The sequence below is a fragment of the Lissotriton helveticus genome, chromosome 3_1, assembly GCF_964261635.1.
Source record: "Lissotriton helveticus chromosome 3_1, aLisHel1.1, whole genome shotgun sequence".
Classification (NCBI taxonomy): Eukaryota; Metazoa; Chordata; class Amphibia; order Caudata; family Salamandridae; genus Lissotriton; species Lissotriton helveticus.
The window spans coordinates 1,019,900,535-1,019,915,969 of record NC_136061.1 but is presented as its reverse complement, the minus strand read 5'-3'; the positions used below and the strand labels follow the sequence as shown (position 1 = coordinate 1,019,915,969).

The 15,435-nt window shown below is 39.7% G+C and overlaps 1 protein-coding gene across 1 annotated transcript in view; it reads right to left on the bottom strand.

Annotated features, from left to right (window-relative positions):
• Positions 1-868: 868 nt before the first annotated feature.
• CHN1 (chimerin 1) overlaps positions 869-15,435 on the bottom strand; it is a 407,318-nt gene continuing 392,751 nt past the window's right edge. The window contains exons 11-13 of the mRNA XM_078681533.1: positions 12,032-12,169; positions 6,587-6,692; positions 869-1,759 (exon numbers count right to left, since the gene is read on the bottom strand). Of these exons, the coding sequence (XP_078537659.1) occupies positions 1,588-1,759; positions 6,587-6,692; positions 12,032-12,169 (416 nt within the window). The 3' untranslated portion in view covers positions 869-1,587. The remainder of the gene's footprint in view (positions 1,760-6,586; positions 6,693-12,031; positions 12,170-15,435) is intronic.

The window sequence follows — 15,435 nt, the reverse complement described above, 5'->3', positions numbered from 1 at the left end:
GATTGGGCAGAAGTTGTGTGCTTCCACTAAAAAGTGCTTGCCCTTCACACAGCAGTGATCCTTTTGCTTAATGTACCCAGGTGCCTAAGCTAGAACATTCAGACACACAAACGTGCAACATGGGAATGCTATTAATGTGTCTTAGATAACTAGTTTATGTTGTTTGTCTCTGGCAGCAGCAAATATGGGGGCAAGGGCAGTCATTAACCTGCATGATTTTTTAGGTCTGGCGTGACAGTGCAATTGTCAAAATGGGATCTTTTAACCTGCAGCAATAATATTATAGTTCTTTACTTCCACACAAATACATATCTTTTGCCATGCTATTTCCTTATAATGCTTCATATTACCATACAACATTCCTTTAAAGCCAGATTTATTGCCATTGTCAATGCTTATCATATTTAATTTCATCTATTTTTAAGTGTATGCTGCTAAGTAATGCGAGTATATCATCTCACTGGAAAACAAAGATACCCACAAAAAAGAATTTCACTGGCACACACGAAGAAAAATCACTCCATTTTCCTCAGACCCCCATGCTAGTTTCAGTGGATCAACAAAATGAGTCATGAAGGGGCTGTACAACTTAGGACAGAAAAGGGTCTGGGTTAACCTTTATTTTTCCACTTAAAAGTCAGCTGGGGGTGTTAGTGTCAAGTGGGTTATTTCTTCCTTACCCAGAAAGGACTGTGATGAGGGATAATGGATACAGTGGTCATGAAATAAGAAGCACCTTTCTCTTTTTTTTCTTTTGCAGTGATGTGCAAAGCCTTTAAGATGTACATATTGTATGAAATAAACCCATTGCACAATGAGTTATTTGCGATCAAAGTGTGTTTAGCAGGCTATACAGAGGCAACACTGATCCGATATTGAACAGCTACATTTAATAAATAAATATTTGCATGCCAGATGAAAATACAAATTTACAATCGAGAAAATACAAATAAAAACATTCATCATTGTTGCAAAGTTCACTGTAACGACGACACAAGGCATGAATAATTACTTAAAGTGACATTCAAAGTTCGTCCTGTTTCAGTTCGAAACAAGTGTAAGAATTAATAAAAGTTCGCACCTGCGAACCTGAGAAGGCATCGAACAGAAGAAGTATGATAGAAAACAACAAGTGAGTCCCAGACTCTGTTTCAAGAGATAGGCCCTTCTTCAGCATCATCAGTACACAACCATAAAAACATAGTCACAGTAGGTTTACACCAGCGAAACATGCAGAAATACAATACAAACAACTCAGAAAAAAAGAGACTGCACTGCCTCTGCTGTTTCCATGGTTAACAAAATCCCCGACAAAAACGGGGAAACAGTAGCGCATTCATGTGCCTGCGGCCTGCCTTTGCACAGTCGTGAACACCCAGTGGTATTTGCACTGGACAGTGCAGCTTGAGTTAGTGCTTCACAATTTCAGCTGAATGGCTCTCTTTAAACAATATAAAATGTCTCCATATTTTCTCTGTATACATGAAATACTTTCAAAAATTAAGAATTCACCTGGAGGAGCCAGATGAATTTCTATAAAACATCCCTTCATTCGTGGAATACTGCAGTTTTATTTAAAAAAAAAAATCAAAATAAAATATCTTCATTTTTGATCAGCATTTCCACAACAAGTCTCTGGTAGCGAATGTCATTCAGGGATGCCATTGCATCCTGTTCTGGAGCTCGCATAAGAGTGGGCCCAAACACAATTCCAAGGTTTTCTGCATTCATGAGATTATCCTTTTCATGAAGAATGACCCTAAGGAGAACAATAACAGGTGCATATTAGCAACTACAATACTAAGTCAATCATTCAGTAAACTGCACTGGACTACACCACGATACATTATGGCAAGAAAACACATTGAAATTGTTATCTGGAACAAGTATCGCCCACACTTAGTAACAAGCCTACAGACCACTCCAATTCTCACTAGAGTTGGTTTTAGGAATTAGAACCACTGGGGTAGCTATGGTTCAGCAATTGATTAGCCTTGATACAAGCAGAATTAAGTAAACATTGGGTTTTGTCATTGATTGATGGATAAAGATAAAGTATTATACTAAAAGTGGTGGACTAAATTGAGATTTAAGAGTAAGAAATTAGATTCATGGAGACCCACATGAGGTGCATGTGCTAACATTTGGCAAATTATTAGGGTTGGGTAAAGCCCTTATTCTGGTAGCAAGTTTTTCTTTATAAAGTCCTTGTTTGTGGGGAAATTCTCCAAGAAACTGTAAACTTGGAAGATTTTTTTCCAGTAAAATAAGTTCAGCTCACTTTGTTGACAAATAAGTAAAATGGTGGGACATGCAGAAGACAAAGCTGGGAGATGATAGAAATGTCTGTTATTGGTTAGTGAGAAAATAGAGGGAGATTAAGGTAGCACATATGAATGTCTGGAATGACACTAAATGGGAATAGTTGATCGTAAAAATGCAGAGAAACCCTGTGTAAAGGCAGCTGCCGCAGACTATGCTGTATGGGCAATTTGGAAACAAGCAGCAGGCGAATGTTAATCTGATTTATATACATCTGAAATAGTGATTTGATAATCTGTTAAATTAGTTTTGCTTACATTTATTAGAATAGTTTATTATCTGTGGTTTACTTTGATTTTTTTTTTAAACTTCTAATGGATATTTAGATATTATGAGAGGGATGGATTAGGACAATGGAAAGGTTTTGGGACAAGTGTGTACTGACGGCAGTTAGTCCTTCCCAATCTGTAATGGCAAGGGCTAATCTAGTCCTTAAACTAAAATCTGGATTATGGAACTCGGCAAGGAGCTAGAGTCAGACAACCTACTGTTAAAACTGTTCCTGGAAAAGATTATGGGAAGGCCAAAAGGGGTTGAAGATTTTGTTGTGAGCTTATATGTGGCACCAGTCCCAGATGAGTGGAACTCCATAAGCAGAACTGAACAATGGGAACTATTCAACAATTTCATTTTTGCAAGTGTAAACAATTTTTGCTACTAATACCTACACCTAAATTGCACCTTAAACCTTCCAAGTAAACTGAGTGTAGGTTCTGTTAAAGGCACCAGCGTTTACAAATGATTAGCAGAGTGAATTTGAATAAATGATTCAGTCTTTAAAGATTTAAATGATGCAGTTGGATGTTGTTTGATTACTTTTTAATATCTCTTCTGGACCTAGACGAGTTTTGCTAGGTTTCCAGCTTACTGACAGATTAAAGTGTTTGGTTGGATTTTGAATTTCAGAATTTCTTTTTCTTTGCAAACCCAAAGGTTCCTATATTGTTGTAGACCCTTGCTTATTTGACATTGTTTCACTCTAACATTTGTGGCCCATTACATTGTGATGATTATTGTTTTTTTCCAGTTCCATTTGTCATGACAGTCTTGGGTTCTCATCAGGCCTTCTCCAGGGGTTTCTCATGATTTTGTGGTCCTCATTTTAAAACTGTATTTGTGTCTTTTGTTCTCTCCAGCACGACTTCTTTACTTAAGGACTTTGTGGCCATTTGCTGCAGCTTTGTAACAATATGGTCATTTGCTTGCAGCTTTGTAACAATGTGGTCATTTGCTGCAGCTTCCCTGCTGTAGTTTTGTAACTTTGTATTAATTTGATGCAGCTTTGTAACAAGGACCTTTGATAGTGGGCTAGTAAGGCATGTATACGTCTTGCTTTATTCTTTCCTTGTCACAGAGCTTAACCGTCCAGCTAGTCAGAATATTCCTTTTTTTGTTTATGGACCCCCTTTGGATGCTCTAGATGGGTTTTACGCTAATCTGCTCTGGATAGTGGTATACATCTGGATTAATCACTGACTTTTATTGGTAAGAGATACATCTACCATCGTCGACTATGAAAGTCCACAGAACTAGTGAGGAAAGTTCAAAAGTGCCACTCATCTGATTTTGCTGTTGTGCTCTAGATCACCCCCTTAAAAGCAACATTTTCATTACTGGATGAAGATAGGATTTTAGTTAATTTATGCCAGGGAGGGCATCAAGCAGACTGCCGTCTGTAAGTAGTCAGAAGGACTGTGGCAACCCACCATCAACAGCCAATCATTGAGGTTCAGGAATACCTGTACTCTGAGCTTGTAAATGATGGGCCCCTACCACTGCCATCACCTTCATGAACATCCGGGGGCCAAGTGTTCAAGGGAAAAAAAGTAACTGTAAGTGTTCCGATCCCATTACGAAGCAGAGGAAGAGCCTGTGGGACTACCGGGTGAGCACATGAACATATCTGTCTTGAATGAAAGTCTTCAGAAACCATCCAATTGCCAGAGAGCAGAGAGGAACTGTGTCACAGTTAGCATTCTGAATTTGGCCTTCTGAAAGAAGGTATTTATGAACCGAAGTTCAAGGATTGGTATTGCTGTCTTTCTTGGGCAACACGAAGTACTAGGAATAACACCCTGTGCCCTTCCCATCAGGGACTTTCTCTATTGCACCTTTGATAAAAAGAGAATGTATTTCCTAGGTTTGGTGGCATGATTTGCAGAAGAATTAAAAAAAAATCAGGAGAAACATCAGGAGGTCACCTAGGAAAGGGAGGGAGTAGCTTTTCTTAACAACCACCAAGATCTACTAGTCTGAGGTAATTGCATGGCAGTTTGGTACACTACAACGAATCCTGCTCCCTACCGGGCTGCCGAGGACCACTGAAGGGGTAATCAGAGCGGCTTGGCAGCAGTTGCGGCAGACGATGACGATGAGGAGGACTGGTGCCCTTACTGATGGCCATTATCACCACTGTGTCCACTAGAGGCAGGGAAATGCAGTCCTTCTCATCTTTGTCTGCCGCAACTGCTGCCAAGCCACTCTGCTTACCCCTTTGTCTGAAAGAACAAGCAACGGAATTTGGGAATAGTAGTCTGCCACAACAGGATGAGGGGGTGGGTCTCTGACTGGAGTAGACTGATGAATGAATCAATTGGGAATTTCAATTGGGTTGCCATGTGGATGTGCAGGGTAATCCCAGGCATTCCACAGGCCCGGAGGACAGTTACAATTCCTCTTGATCATTCTTTCCTTGGTGCATTTGCATTCTACAGCTAAGGGTGTACCCTATCGATTCCCCATGGCCAACTGTGAGCATGCGTGGTAAGCATGTTAAAATCCCTAGTGTTCTCCTATGAATGGGAGTGTAATCCAAGTAGCCTCAAAGATACACTGTAGTTTGCTGTGCTTGCATGGAAGGCTGTGTGGTGAGCTTTTAGGGGTCAAAAAAGCTGCTACCACTGTCACACTCCTTTAATGCCTGCGTTAATTAGAAAAGGCACTCAGTACTGCTGCCCGACCCACATGTTATGTAACTGGCCACCTGGAGGTGCAGATGTCACAAAGGTTTTAGTGGGATCCTTGCCCTGCCTCTAAAACGGTGTGAAGCTTCGTCCCGTAAAACCAACAATCATGAATGTCTGGAGCAAACTATTACCTGAGGCACTTCATTGGCTTCATGGTTCAGAGAGCATTTTCGCAGATATATTTTGTACTTTGGGGCACTCTTATGCATGCATTTCACAATGGACAATGTGACAATAAAATATAATCCATTGCAACAAACACAGAGGATTGCACAAGTGACAAATAAAAATACGTTTCAATCTAGACCAATAATGTACTCAACATTGTCTCCTGTCAGTGGTGTTTGCTATCTACTGCTTCCAAAAACTCAGTATTTATTAGAATATGAACCAGATGTACTTACTTAGTAGTTACAAAGCATGTCACAAAGCTGTTTGATAGATTGTTAGTCTTGTGTTTCAGGATTATCCTACAGGAATCTCAAGAGATTTTGAAAAGGTTTCTCACCCACAACTTTTTGTGGCATACTTCCTCACTGGTGATATTTCACACCTGTGGGTGGGACACTGCATCTCACCCTATACCAACTATGTTAAGGTTTCAATCATATCTGGGATACCCACGGTTAAAGGATAAGATCGGGGTATATTCCAAGATATTTTTATTTTGTATTGGTTCCCTCCGACTATACAAGAAATATTTATCGAAGAACTCCAGGCAAAGTTAAAGTCCGGGTATGTATGGTATTTACCTACCATGGTGTGAAAAATCGCTGATGATGAAACATGGCAAAAAAAGTTGTAGGCAAGGAGACTTTTCAAAATCTCTTGAGATTCCTGTATGATAATCCTGAAACACACAAAAACGTTTTGAAGTGGATACCTGCCTTTTTTGGTGATTATGTTTTGATGTGGAGGGTTTGTCCAGGCTTCACCCCTCTTTCTTTCCAATTTTGTATTTATTGGCTTATTAAGATTGTTAGTCTGAACAATAAAACATTTTCTGATTAACATCTACATTTTGAACAGCAAGTGAGATAAGCACTCAAATACAGATTTTTAAATGACTTCTGAAAACTTTACCCACTGCCAGTTGTTGATGTAGTACTATTTCTGAAGCTACGATTTCAACAGAAAAAAATAGAACAAAAACATTGCACCACAGTAGCTAATAACATAAGAAATGCAGTGATCAAATGCTCGTAAACCACAAAAAATATTTGTGGTGGTAACCACTATCTTGTAAAAAAAGAAAAAAAAAGATAGTATAGTACCTCTAAAGGTTAAATAAAACTTGCCTTTTTAAATGTGCCATAAGGTATCGTAGAGATTCACAGTGTGCTGGTGGTAGTAACTTCAGTGCTTCGTGTAAAGTTTCTAATTGTTCGTCAGGATCCATGGTCTCTGAAACAGGAGTTGTCATTACATCATTAGCAACATTTAGCTAAATAACACTCAGTAATCAACACAACAATATAAGTTTCCCATATTACACAAACTGACCTGTGGAATGCCCATGCTATAGAACAAGAGACAAAAACTGCTTATGGTAATACTAGGCGGTGGGGCATGAAACAAGTTAACAATATGTCTGAAGGAGCAATCATTTATGATGGAGGAACTAGCAAGTAAAGGTATTCCTTTAACACACATTTTGTTTTGTCAGGTGAAGGAAGAGAAGCGTGCCACTGTATGAGTTAACTAATATTGCTAGACTGCAATTGTCTAATGCCTGGTACATCAACAGGAAAGGAAATATACAAAACTAAAGATAAAAAACGATAAAAGAAAACAAAGAAAGAATAAGGGTGAGATTGCGAAGACAAGGTAATTCAATCCAAAGTTTAGAAGGGAGGAGAACAGAGGCATTAGTCGATCTAGTTATCAAATGACAATGTATACTGGTAGCCTACTAAGGAGGGTTGACCTTTTTGAATATAAAGGTCTATGCTGTTCCATAATGGTCTAGAAGTTCAATTAATGTGGGTATTGTTGATCAGAGTGTTATCAGAAATCCTTATTATGCAAACCCATGCCCACCATGATTTTAGAGTTAGTAGTAAGTCTAAAAGGGATAAGTTTGTGTCAAGTAGCGTGTTTGTAGAAAAATGACAGAAATCGATATTCGCCATATCTTACATTGGCTGCAGCACTTTATAAGACATTGGGGCATTATCATCTTGGTAAAGGTCTTTGAAGATTCTTATGCCTTTTTCTGTCCAGATTTTCCCATAATATTTTTCCAGTCCAGTTGAATATTCCTGTTTAGCCAAAGTGTAATATTTAAGCCACCAATTTTATTTTGAAATTTATGGTCCAGACCTGGATAGCTATGATTGTGCCAAATAGGATATTTAGCAAAAAAAGGGACTGTGAGTAAGTTGATGAAAGATAATGGTGTTATTATAATTATTTCTATTTCCAACCATGACCGGACTGTAGATAAATGAGGAGGGAACAACCAACTAGCTTTCCTCAGCAAAAATGCTGTTTGGTAATTATAGACGTTTGGGCAAATGTAATCCCCTTTTGGATTTATCTACATTTTAGCCGTTTGGGTGCAATTTTAGCTTTCTTATTTTTTGCAGCGGTATCCTGAGATTAATTGATCTACTGTCTTGTAGACATTTGCGGAAAGGAAAAAGGGATCATCCTAGAGATAAAGTTAATATGGGTGGATATCACTGTTTTAACGCATTCGGTTCTGCACCACCACATAATAAATTTAGGTGACCATGATTCTAAAAGATTTTTGTAGTTTGCCATTTTTCAGTGTGGACTTTTGTATCTGCATGGTTATGCTTGAAATCTATTGCCAAGTATTTTAGCTGCTTAAATTGCAGTTTTTTTTTAAAAACATTTTTTTTGGTCAAAAGCGGAAATAACAGAGCTCTGTAACCCAGAGGCTTCCATAGCATCAACATACAACATCATGACTTTGACATTTTTTTTTCCATTGGATAAAAAAGAATAATGTAAGGACATGCATATGAAATAAAACAAAATAAACAAAAACATATAAAAACCCCCCACTTAAATTGCAGTTTGAGTCCAGTTGCACCAATAATTATTGGGTAACTTCAGTTATTTCTTGGGAACATTTCTGTTTTGTTGTGTTTGAGAGAGTAACCTTAGACTGCTGCATATTTGTTAATTAGTTTCAGTATTTCTGGGCTAGTGCTTTCTCCATAAAAATTAGGATGTCGTCTGCATTTGCTGCTAGTTTTTGAGGTCTTAAGTCAAAAGGGATACCTTTGATCCAATTAGTGAACCATATATTATAAAGTAAGAGCTCAATATCAAGAGATAAAGGGAAGGGATAAAGTACATCTATATCTTGTTCCTGGAGCTAAATTAAAGTTTTTTAAATTGTTCCCGTTAATTTTAATGTGTGCTGATGGATGAGAGTATAAGGCTATTACCATCTGTTCAAATTCTGAGCCAACTGCAAATTTTCACTGTAAGCAAGAAGGTAGACGTGACCTTATCAAAGGACTTACTTGAGTCTAGGCCAGGGCCATTGGTGCGGTAGTAAGTAACTAAGCCTTCTCTAAAACATGAGAGGATAGTCTAATGTCGTCCAATGCAAGACATCCTTTAATAAAACGTGAATGAGTTTAGATAGAACTTTTTCTAAACACATTGCCAAGATTTTAGCATACATTTTACAATCTACATTCAGAAGTGATATTGGCCTATAATGTTTAGTTTCCAACTAATTTTTCCCTTCTTTATGTATAACTATTAACCCGTTACCTGCGCTGAACGTTCCGTGCTAGTGCGGAACGTTCTATTGCGCGGGCGGGGCCGCGACGTCAAACGGACGTGCGCAGCACTACAGAGGTAGTGCATGCGACGTCCGTTGGACGTCGCCAGCAGCAATGGGGTTAAAGCCGCTTCTGAAGCTGTTCCCTTTATCTCTCCAGAATTCGAAAAGTGGGCGAAAAGATTTTGTTAGGCGTAGGAGTAGTATTTCCTGGCAGGTACTGTAAAATTACGCAGGAAAGCAGTCAGGGCCTCGAACCTTCACCATTTTTGAGAGAATGGATGGCTGAGGACATTTATGTGCTCAGAATCCATTTGTTTAATTCAATAATTTCCTCCTTACCTGGTGCGCGCAGGTTCATACTAGCCAGATAGTATTGGCACTCCTCAATATCGCTAGTTTTTTGGAGTTGGGAAGGTCACTTGAAAAGTACTGGAAGGTTCTTAGGATATTTTTTCTGTCAAGGTTGAATTTTTTTGGGTGATCTCACGGGTTTCAATTGCCAAATACATTTTTCTTTTCAATTCATCCAATAGTATCTCATTTCAAGTATATCATTCATCACAGCCTAAAATACTTCCTTCTTTCTCTAGCCCTTCTCTTTCTCTCTTTTTTTTAAAACCAGTTTTCATTGATTTTCAATATAGAATCACATAAGCATACGGATTAAAGACACGAAAAAGGGTATATGGTACCTCTATGGGTCCAGTCATTGTATGACAGTATACTTAATATAATAGTAGTACTTGGTCTTAGGTTACAAACAAGTAAGTAAACAATGAGAACATATGCAAACATAAGTCTTTAAGAAGCAGTGTTTTTTGCGTGCCAAGGTCGACTTTACCCTATTTGTGCCTTATGGCTGTAATAGCAGACCTATTGTTCTTATATTTGAGGTAACTGGTCAGTGCTCTACCAGCTTTATTATGCTTGATAATGGATTTGGCTTTTGATTAACCGGTTTACGTGCCTTTTCACAAAGCGCCTTGTTACAGTCATATTAAGTGGTTTAATCTCGAGTTCTTACAAATGACGGTTCTAGTGTTTTTGATCCGCCGTGTTAGAGAGTTAAGTTTAGAAGTCAATATTTTGGTTTTTATTGGACATTATGCTTATTACGCGTGTGGCTTTCATCGCATCCCCTAAGGTGGTAACTGGGATTGAGTCAGAGTAGCATTCATCAAAGGAACAATTATTTGCATTCAGAATGGATTCTTTTGCCTGGGAGGTGTCTAAGTAATTCCTCATTCTCCAAATTCTTCCCTTAGACAACTACATCTTTCCATTAAAGATCTGCATGGTTACTCATGCTCCCCAAAGAGATCACGCCTAGTTTATTCCGCTTACTTTTCATGTCAACCCTCCGTACCTTAACCTCATGCATGCGCAGATGCAAGAAGCACTTCACCTGTGCTTCTTCAGCTCACCTCTCTCTGTGCCTATACCTCCTTGTCCTATGCCTCATTCAAGGGCTATACCTCTGCTTCCTGAGCAGCCTCCATCCGTATTATTAAGCTCTATTGGTTTAGTGCTCTTGTACAGTGCTTTAATGGTTCATAACAAGTTTTGTGCTCTGTACATCTCTAAGTAAGTTGGGAATGCAATTGTTTTATCAGTATATCGATCCACAGAGCTATCGCGCAGGACTGGCCAGTGACCTACAGAGCACACATACAACTTTATCAATCGTAATCTCTGCACTTTTTAGGGAGTAAGCAGTAAATAGCTTTTAATTATTCTTCGCTTTTCAATGAAAAGCTAACAACCTAAACGGAATAATAAAACAAGGGCCTTCTGTTAAAATACAGAATGGTACCCTCTGTCGGAGCTCTATAATCCTTGGGGCTTCCTGCTGGCTGGAACAGCTACAAAAGAGGGCAAACAGCCTGGTCTTGGCACGGTGCGAGTTACGAAGCATGTCCAGGCACTAGGCAGCCAGTAAGTGGAACATTACTATTCCTTCCCTTGTCTTGTGGGGCCACTGACTGGACACGTCCCGCGGTAGGCACGATGCAGCTGGGCAGGCCTCGGTGCCAGGGCCACCCCATGGAAAGCAATCACTTTCGTTTCTACTTCCCGGTCCAGTCACTGCCTCAGCTCACCGCCCACCTCCCGGCCTTCGCCTGGGTCTTTTCGGATATGGCAGCCTCTGCTGAGGCTTCTAGGCACATGTAGTTTGACAGAACCTGCGCTGGGCTCAAACAGAAATGATATAACGCTAGGACAAGGCCTGCTTTCTTTAGTAGGCGCAGACCACGCTGCAAATCAGTACAGTGTGAGTACATCTGAGCACTGAAGAAAGAAGCATCGGACCCTTAGTGGTGTCACTTAACATATTTATTAAAAACACACACACACACGAAACACAAAAATAGATCGGAATGTAAAAGAATGACCAGTAGAGGGAGGCAGTGGCCAACTGCCTCCTCCCCCACACCTCCCCTCCCAAAAACATTCCTCGGCTCCACCGCAGCAATAATCCACCCTATTTAGAACATATTCCGGTTGCAGAGGCAGGCAGCATGCTCACAAGAGATATGCACCATAGGCTTGACTCAGAAGACTTTCTCCTCTGCTTTCACCTAACTTTACAATCACCCCGCAGATAACGCTCAATAAAATCAGTCTTTGAACAAACCCAGACCAGCTGTTCCCATGAAAGCATATCTCAATTCAATTGTTTTTCATTTGTCTCTCGCAGTGCTTCCGACTTCACGAGGTTGTGATATAGAAAAAAGATTACAACAAGCTCACAAACGCCAATAGAAATCTCAACTAATGCGCTCTATCATCGCTCAAAATGACCAGTATCAAAATAAGTCACAGTGGCCAAACATGAATAAATGCAGGCAATCAGAAATATGTTGAAAAAATTAGCTTAGTAATTTGTGTATGGAAAAACAAGCTTCTGCAAGACAAAGACATTAGCATTAAACTCACACACAAAATGATATGCATGCATCTGGTTCATACTTACTTGCAGATTCTATGAATTTGGGGTAGGCGTCATACGTAATGAGGGGAATTGGCAAATCCCTGAAGTACAGTTTAAGAGCACCTGTTATAATATTGATATCTTCATAAACATTCATTGAAATGTCAGCTTTTTCTCCATCTAAATTATAAGAAGAAGGTAATTAGCTCCTTAAAGAATACTTTTCAAATTACATATTCATAAGAACAGCACATCTGCGTCTACGTAGTGGCACCTGCCTCTAGGCTAACAAAAACAGATTGCAATTAAGCAAAGCTTAACCGCCGAGGCATAAATATATTAGTAAATTGGTGTTATCACGTGTTTTCTATGCAGCCAGCTTTGTCAGCCACTTTATAATCTTCGACATAAATAATGTGTTCATTTGATCAATGATCTTTGACCAGGAAACCATTATCTTATAAGACCAGGAATCAAAATAAATTGTAGATTGGCTATTTGATGTAGCACAAAAATCGACTCCTAGGGACAGAGAAGGGCTTCACAGAGAACATTTGCATTGCAGCAGGAACACCTGAAACACACGATGCTGTACAAAGGACAGCACTGTTGATGCGACATTCCCAAATATACATATTTTTTTAATGTATTTCTTTATTGAAGAGGGAGGGCGGAGGCATTCAAACCAGGTTGTAATAAACAAGGATGTGAAACGGGGAAGTTCACAATATGTAATAAGATAGCATCAGAAACAATCATTGTATTTTACTACATTACTCCTACTTATGAAATTGTAAAATATAGTACAAATTCCCCCACTTTGAGACAGAGACATAATGAGATTTGTTCACAATCAGCCACTAGACCCAATAATGGCTCTGAAGTTGTTCAGTTGATCACATCTCTACCATTAATCGCAGTGAATGTACCTTCCTTGTTGCAGACGAACAACTAGGTTAAAAATTATAACCCCATATTTATTATGGTTTCTAATCGAATATAAATATTTCAAGTTAATGGTATTAAAAAGTTGGCAGTTTTGTAGGCCAATGTACTGTTTGTATATGAAAATATTATGTGCATATTGAAAATTTCGAGTTACGCATCCAGGACGTTTAGTAAATCTATTCGTGGTAGAAAAAGTCAGCAAACACAATTGTACACATTCGTTTTGATGCATAACTTTATAACTTAACCCACATATCAGGGAAAAAGAAAGCTTCGAAACTCTACAGCAATGCTTTCATTTCAATTGTTTTTCGATGAAAGCAAGATGGCGTATATTCAGTGCTAGGCACAGGCTGGCCTAAAAGGGAGACAAACTGTAAAAATATAGCTACCTGCCTTGTTCTGCGAATTTCTGTCAGTGTCCAATAAAACAAAGAAATTAGGCACTCTTTTGGGGACACAATTGCAGGGTAAAATTGCAGTTCCAGCTCAATGAACACAAACCAGTTACCTATTATTTCAGAATAATCAGGCTGGGAGGCAGCCGAGTGTCTACTTCAAGAAGGCATGTTAGGTCTTAGAAGCCTATTATTCCATCTGTCTCAACTACAAGCTTTTAGCCCAATGCGCTCATTAAACTTCGTGATCAGCGATGACACCTTTGGTTCGAAGAACATCCTTGGTGACCACAGGTATCTACTTCCAAGTGCAGTGTGAGTAGCAGTATCCAATCCACACCAAAGTCAAATTAACTGCAGCGACCGCATTGGTCCTCAATGTCATGTGGTCTGACAGCTCTCCCTCACTCCCACTCATCCTCTCGGCCAAGTACAACATTTTCCCCATGCGCTCTGAGCAAGAGAAAGAAGTTTAAAAAGCCACAGAAGCACTGCAACCAGAGACACTGTTAGGGCTAATGCCACATCATGGTAACTGCTTCAGCGCAGATTTAACAGATTAATAAAAAAACTGCATGTGTTCAGTATATACATTTTCCAGTGTGCAATAATGTATTTTGTTACTATGTCCTGGATGGCCATGGCTTTGTGCTTTCTAATTTCCTATCTCGCTGGGTGCAGCTTTGGATTTGTTTACTTGTAGGTACACGTTTATATTATTCTCCCCCATCAATTGCGTTCATTGCCTGACCACCTCCTAGAGCATCACCAAAAATGCAGCGACCCCGCTGGATCCACACTTTTCCCAATTTCTGGTGAGTAGGCCCTCCACTACCAGTCACTCTCACTGGTAGTCATCCTCTAATTCAACTTAAACTCTTATACCAGAGCATCCAACCTGGGTATCTAAGTGAAGTGTGGAGAAATGTATGTGGATTCTTGCCAGTTTGGGCCTGAAAGTCCAAAAAGGCCTAGGGCTAGAACCTCTGGCCTATTCTGCCCTTCCTCCAGCCTTGCTTTAACATTACCCCTACAATTCCCTCTCATGATCTCTATCCTAAATGTATTCCTTCAAGAGAATCCATGATTAACACCCTCTCTTTTGGTTCCTTAATCTCATCCATGCAGATGACTGAGTTATCACCATTGCTGGGTGGTGTCTAGAGATCCAAATATATGTGGTTAATCGATTTCTGTGGCTGCTTTTTCACATGAAGGTGGACTCTTCATAGCAGATATATTTCAGGTAATTGTAGAATGCCCATTTCTTTTGGTTGCTGCCTGCTTTACCTGGTGGGGAGGTGGATGTAGGAAGCACGTTTCAGGTCATATAGCATCTCAGGTTGTACAATACCAGTTTCTATGGGCTTTGCATCCTTCTACTTTTTATGTGATGCCAGTAAGCATATCCTTAATTATGTTTACTACATATTTCAATGAGTTCCTCCTCTGCCACGCCTGGACAGACTCCTCTGACTATACAGCATGGCTGTTTGTGTAGTGCCCTGTCTCGTGTGTGGCTCTTCTGGCATCCTTGGGTGAGTCCTTATACCATGTAGAATGGCAGTTTGTATATACCCATTCCCATGTGTTGCTCCTCAATGGACCCATCAGAGCATTTAATATGGCTGGAGGTAGAACGCCCAACCCTATGGATTGTTCCCTGCCACGCCTGAGTGGGCTCCTCAGATATATACCAAGACTGCTCATATAATGGTTGCTCCTCTGTTGCTCCACAGTTCACCCATCAGAGCATACACTATGGGTTTATGAGTCATGATCATTATTAGGGTTTGTTTCTCTTCCATTCCTGAGCGGACTCATCAGGCCATATAAAATGATTGGATACATAATGCCCATTCATAAACAGTAATTCCACGATGCCTTTGTGCAAGATTACACCCCAAAGTGTAGAACCCTTTACCTCTGGATATTCCCTGTGCTAACATTCAATATGGTGTAAACTGTATCGTATAGACCAATCCAAATCTGGTATATATTTGCAAGCATGCAAGACCGCACATTTTCCCCACACTTTTCTTCTATTTTGATATGCTAGGACAGCAAAACGTTTGTGGTGATACGGTTCAGCTAATGTTC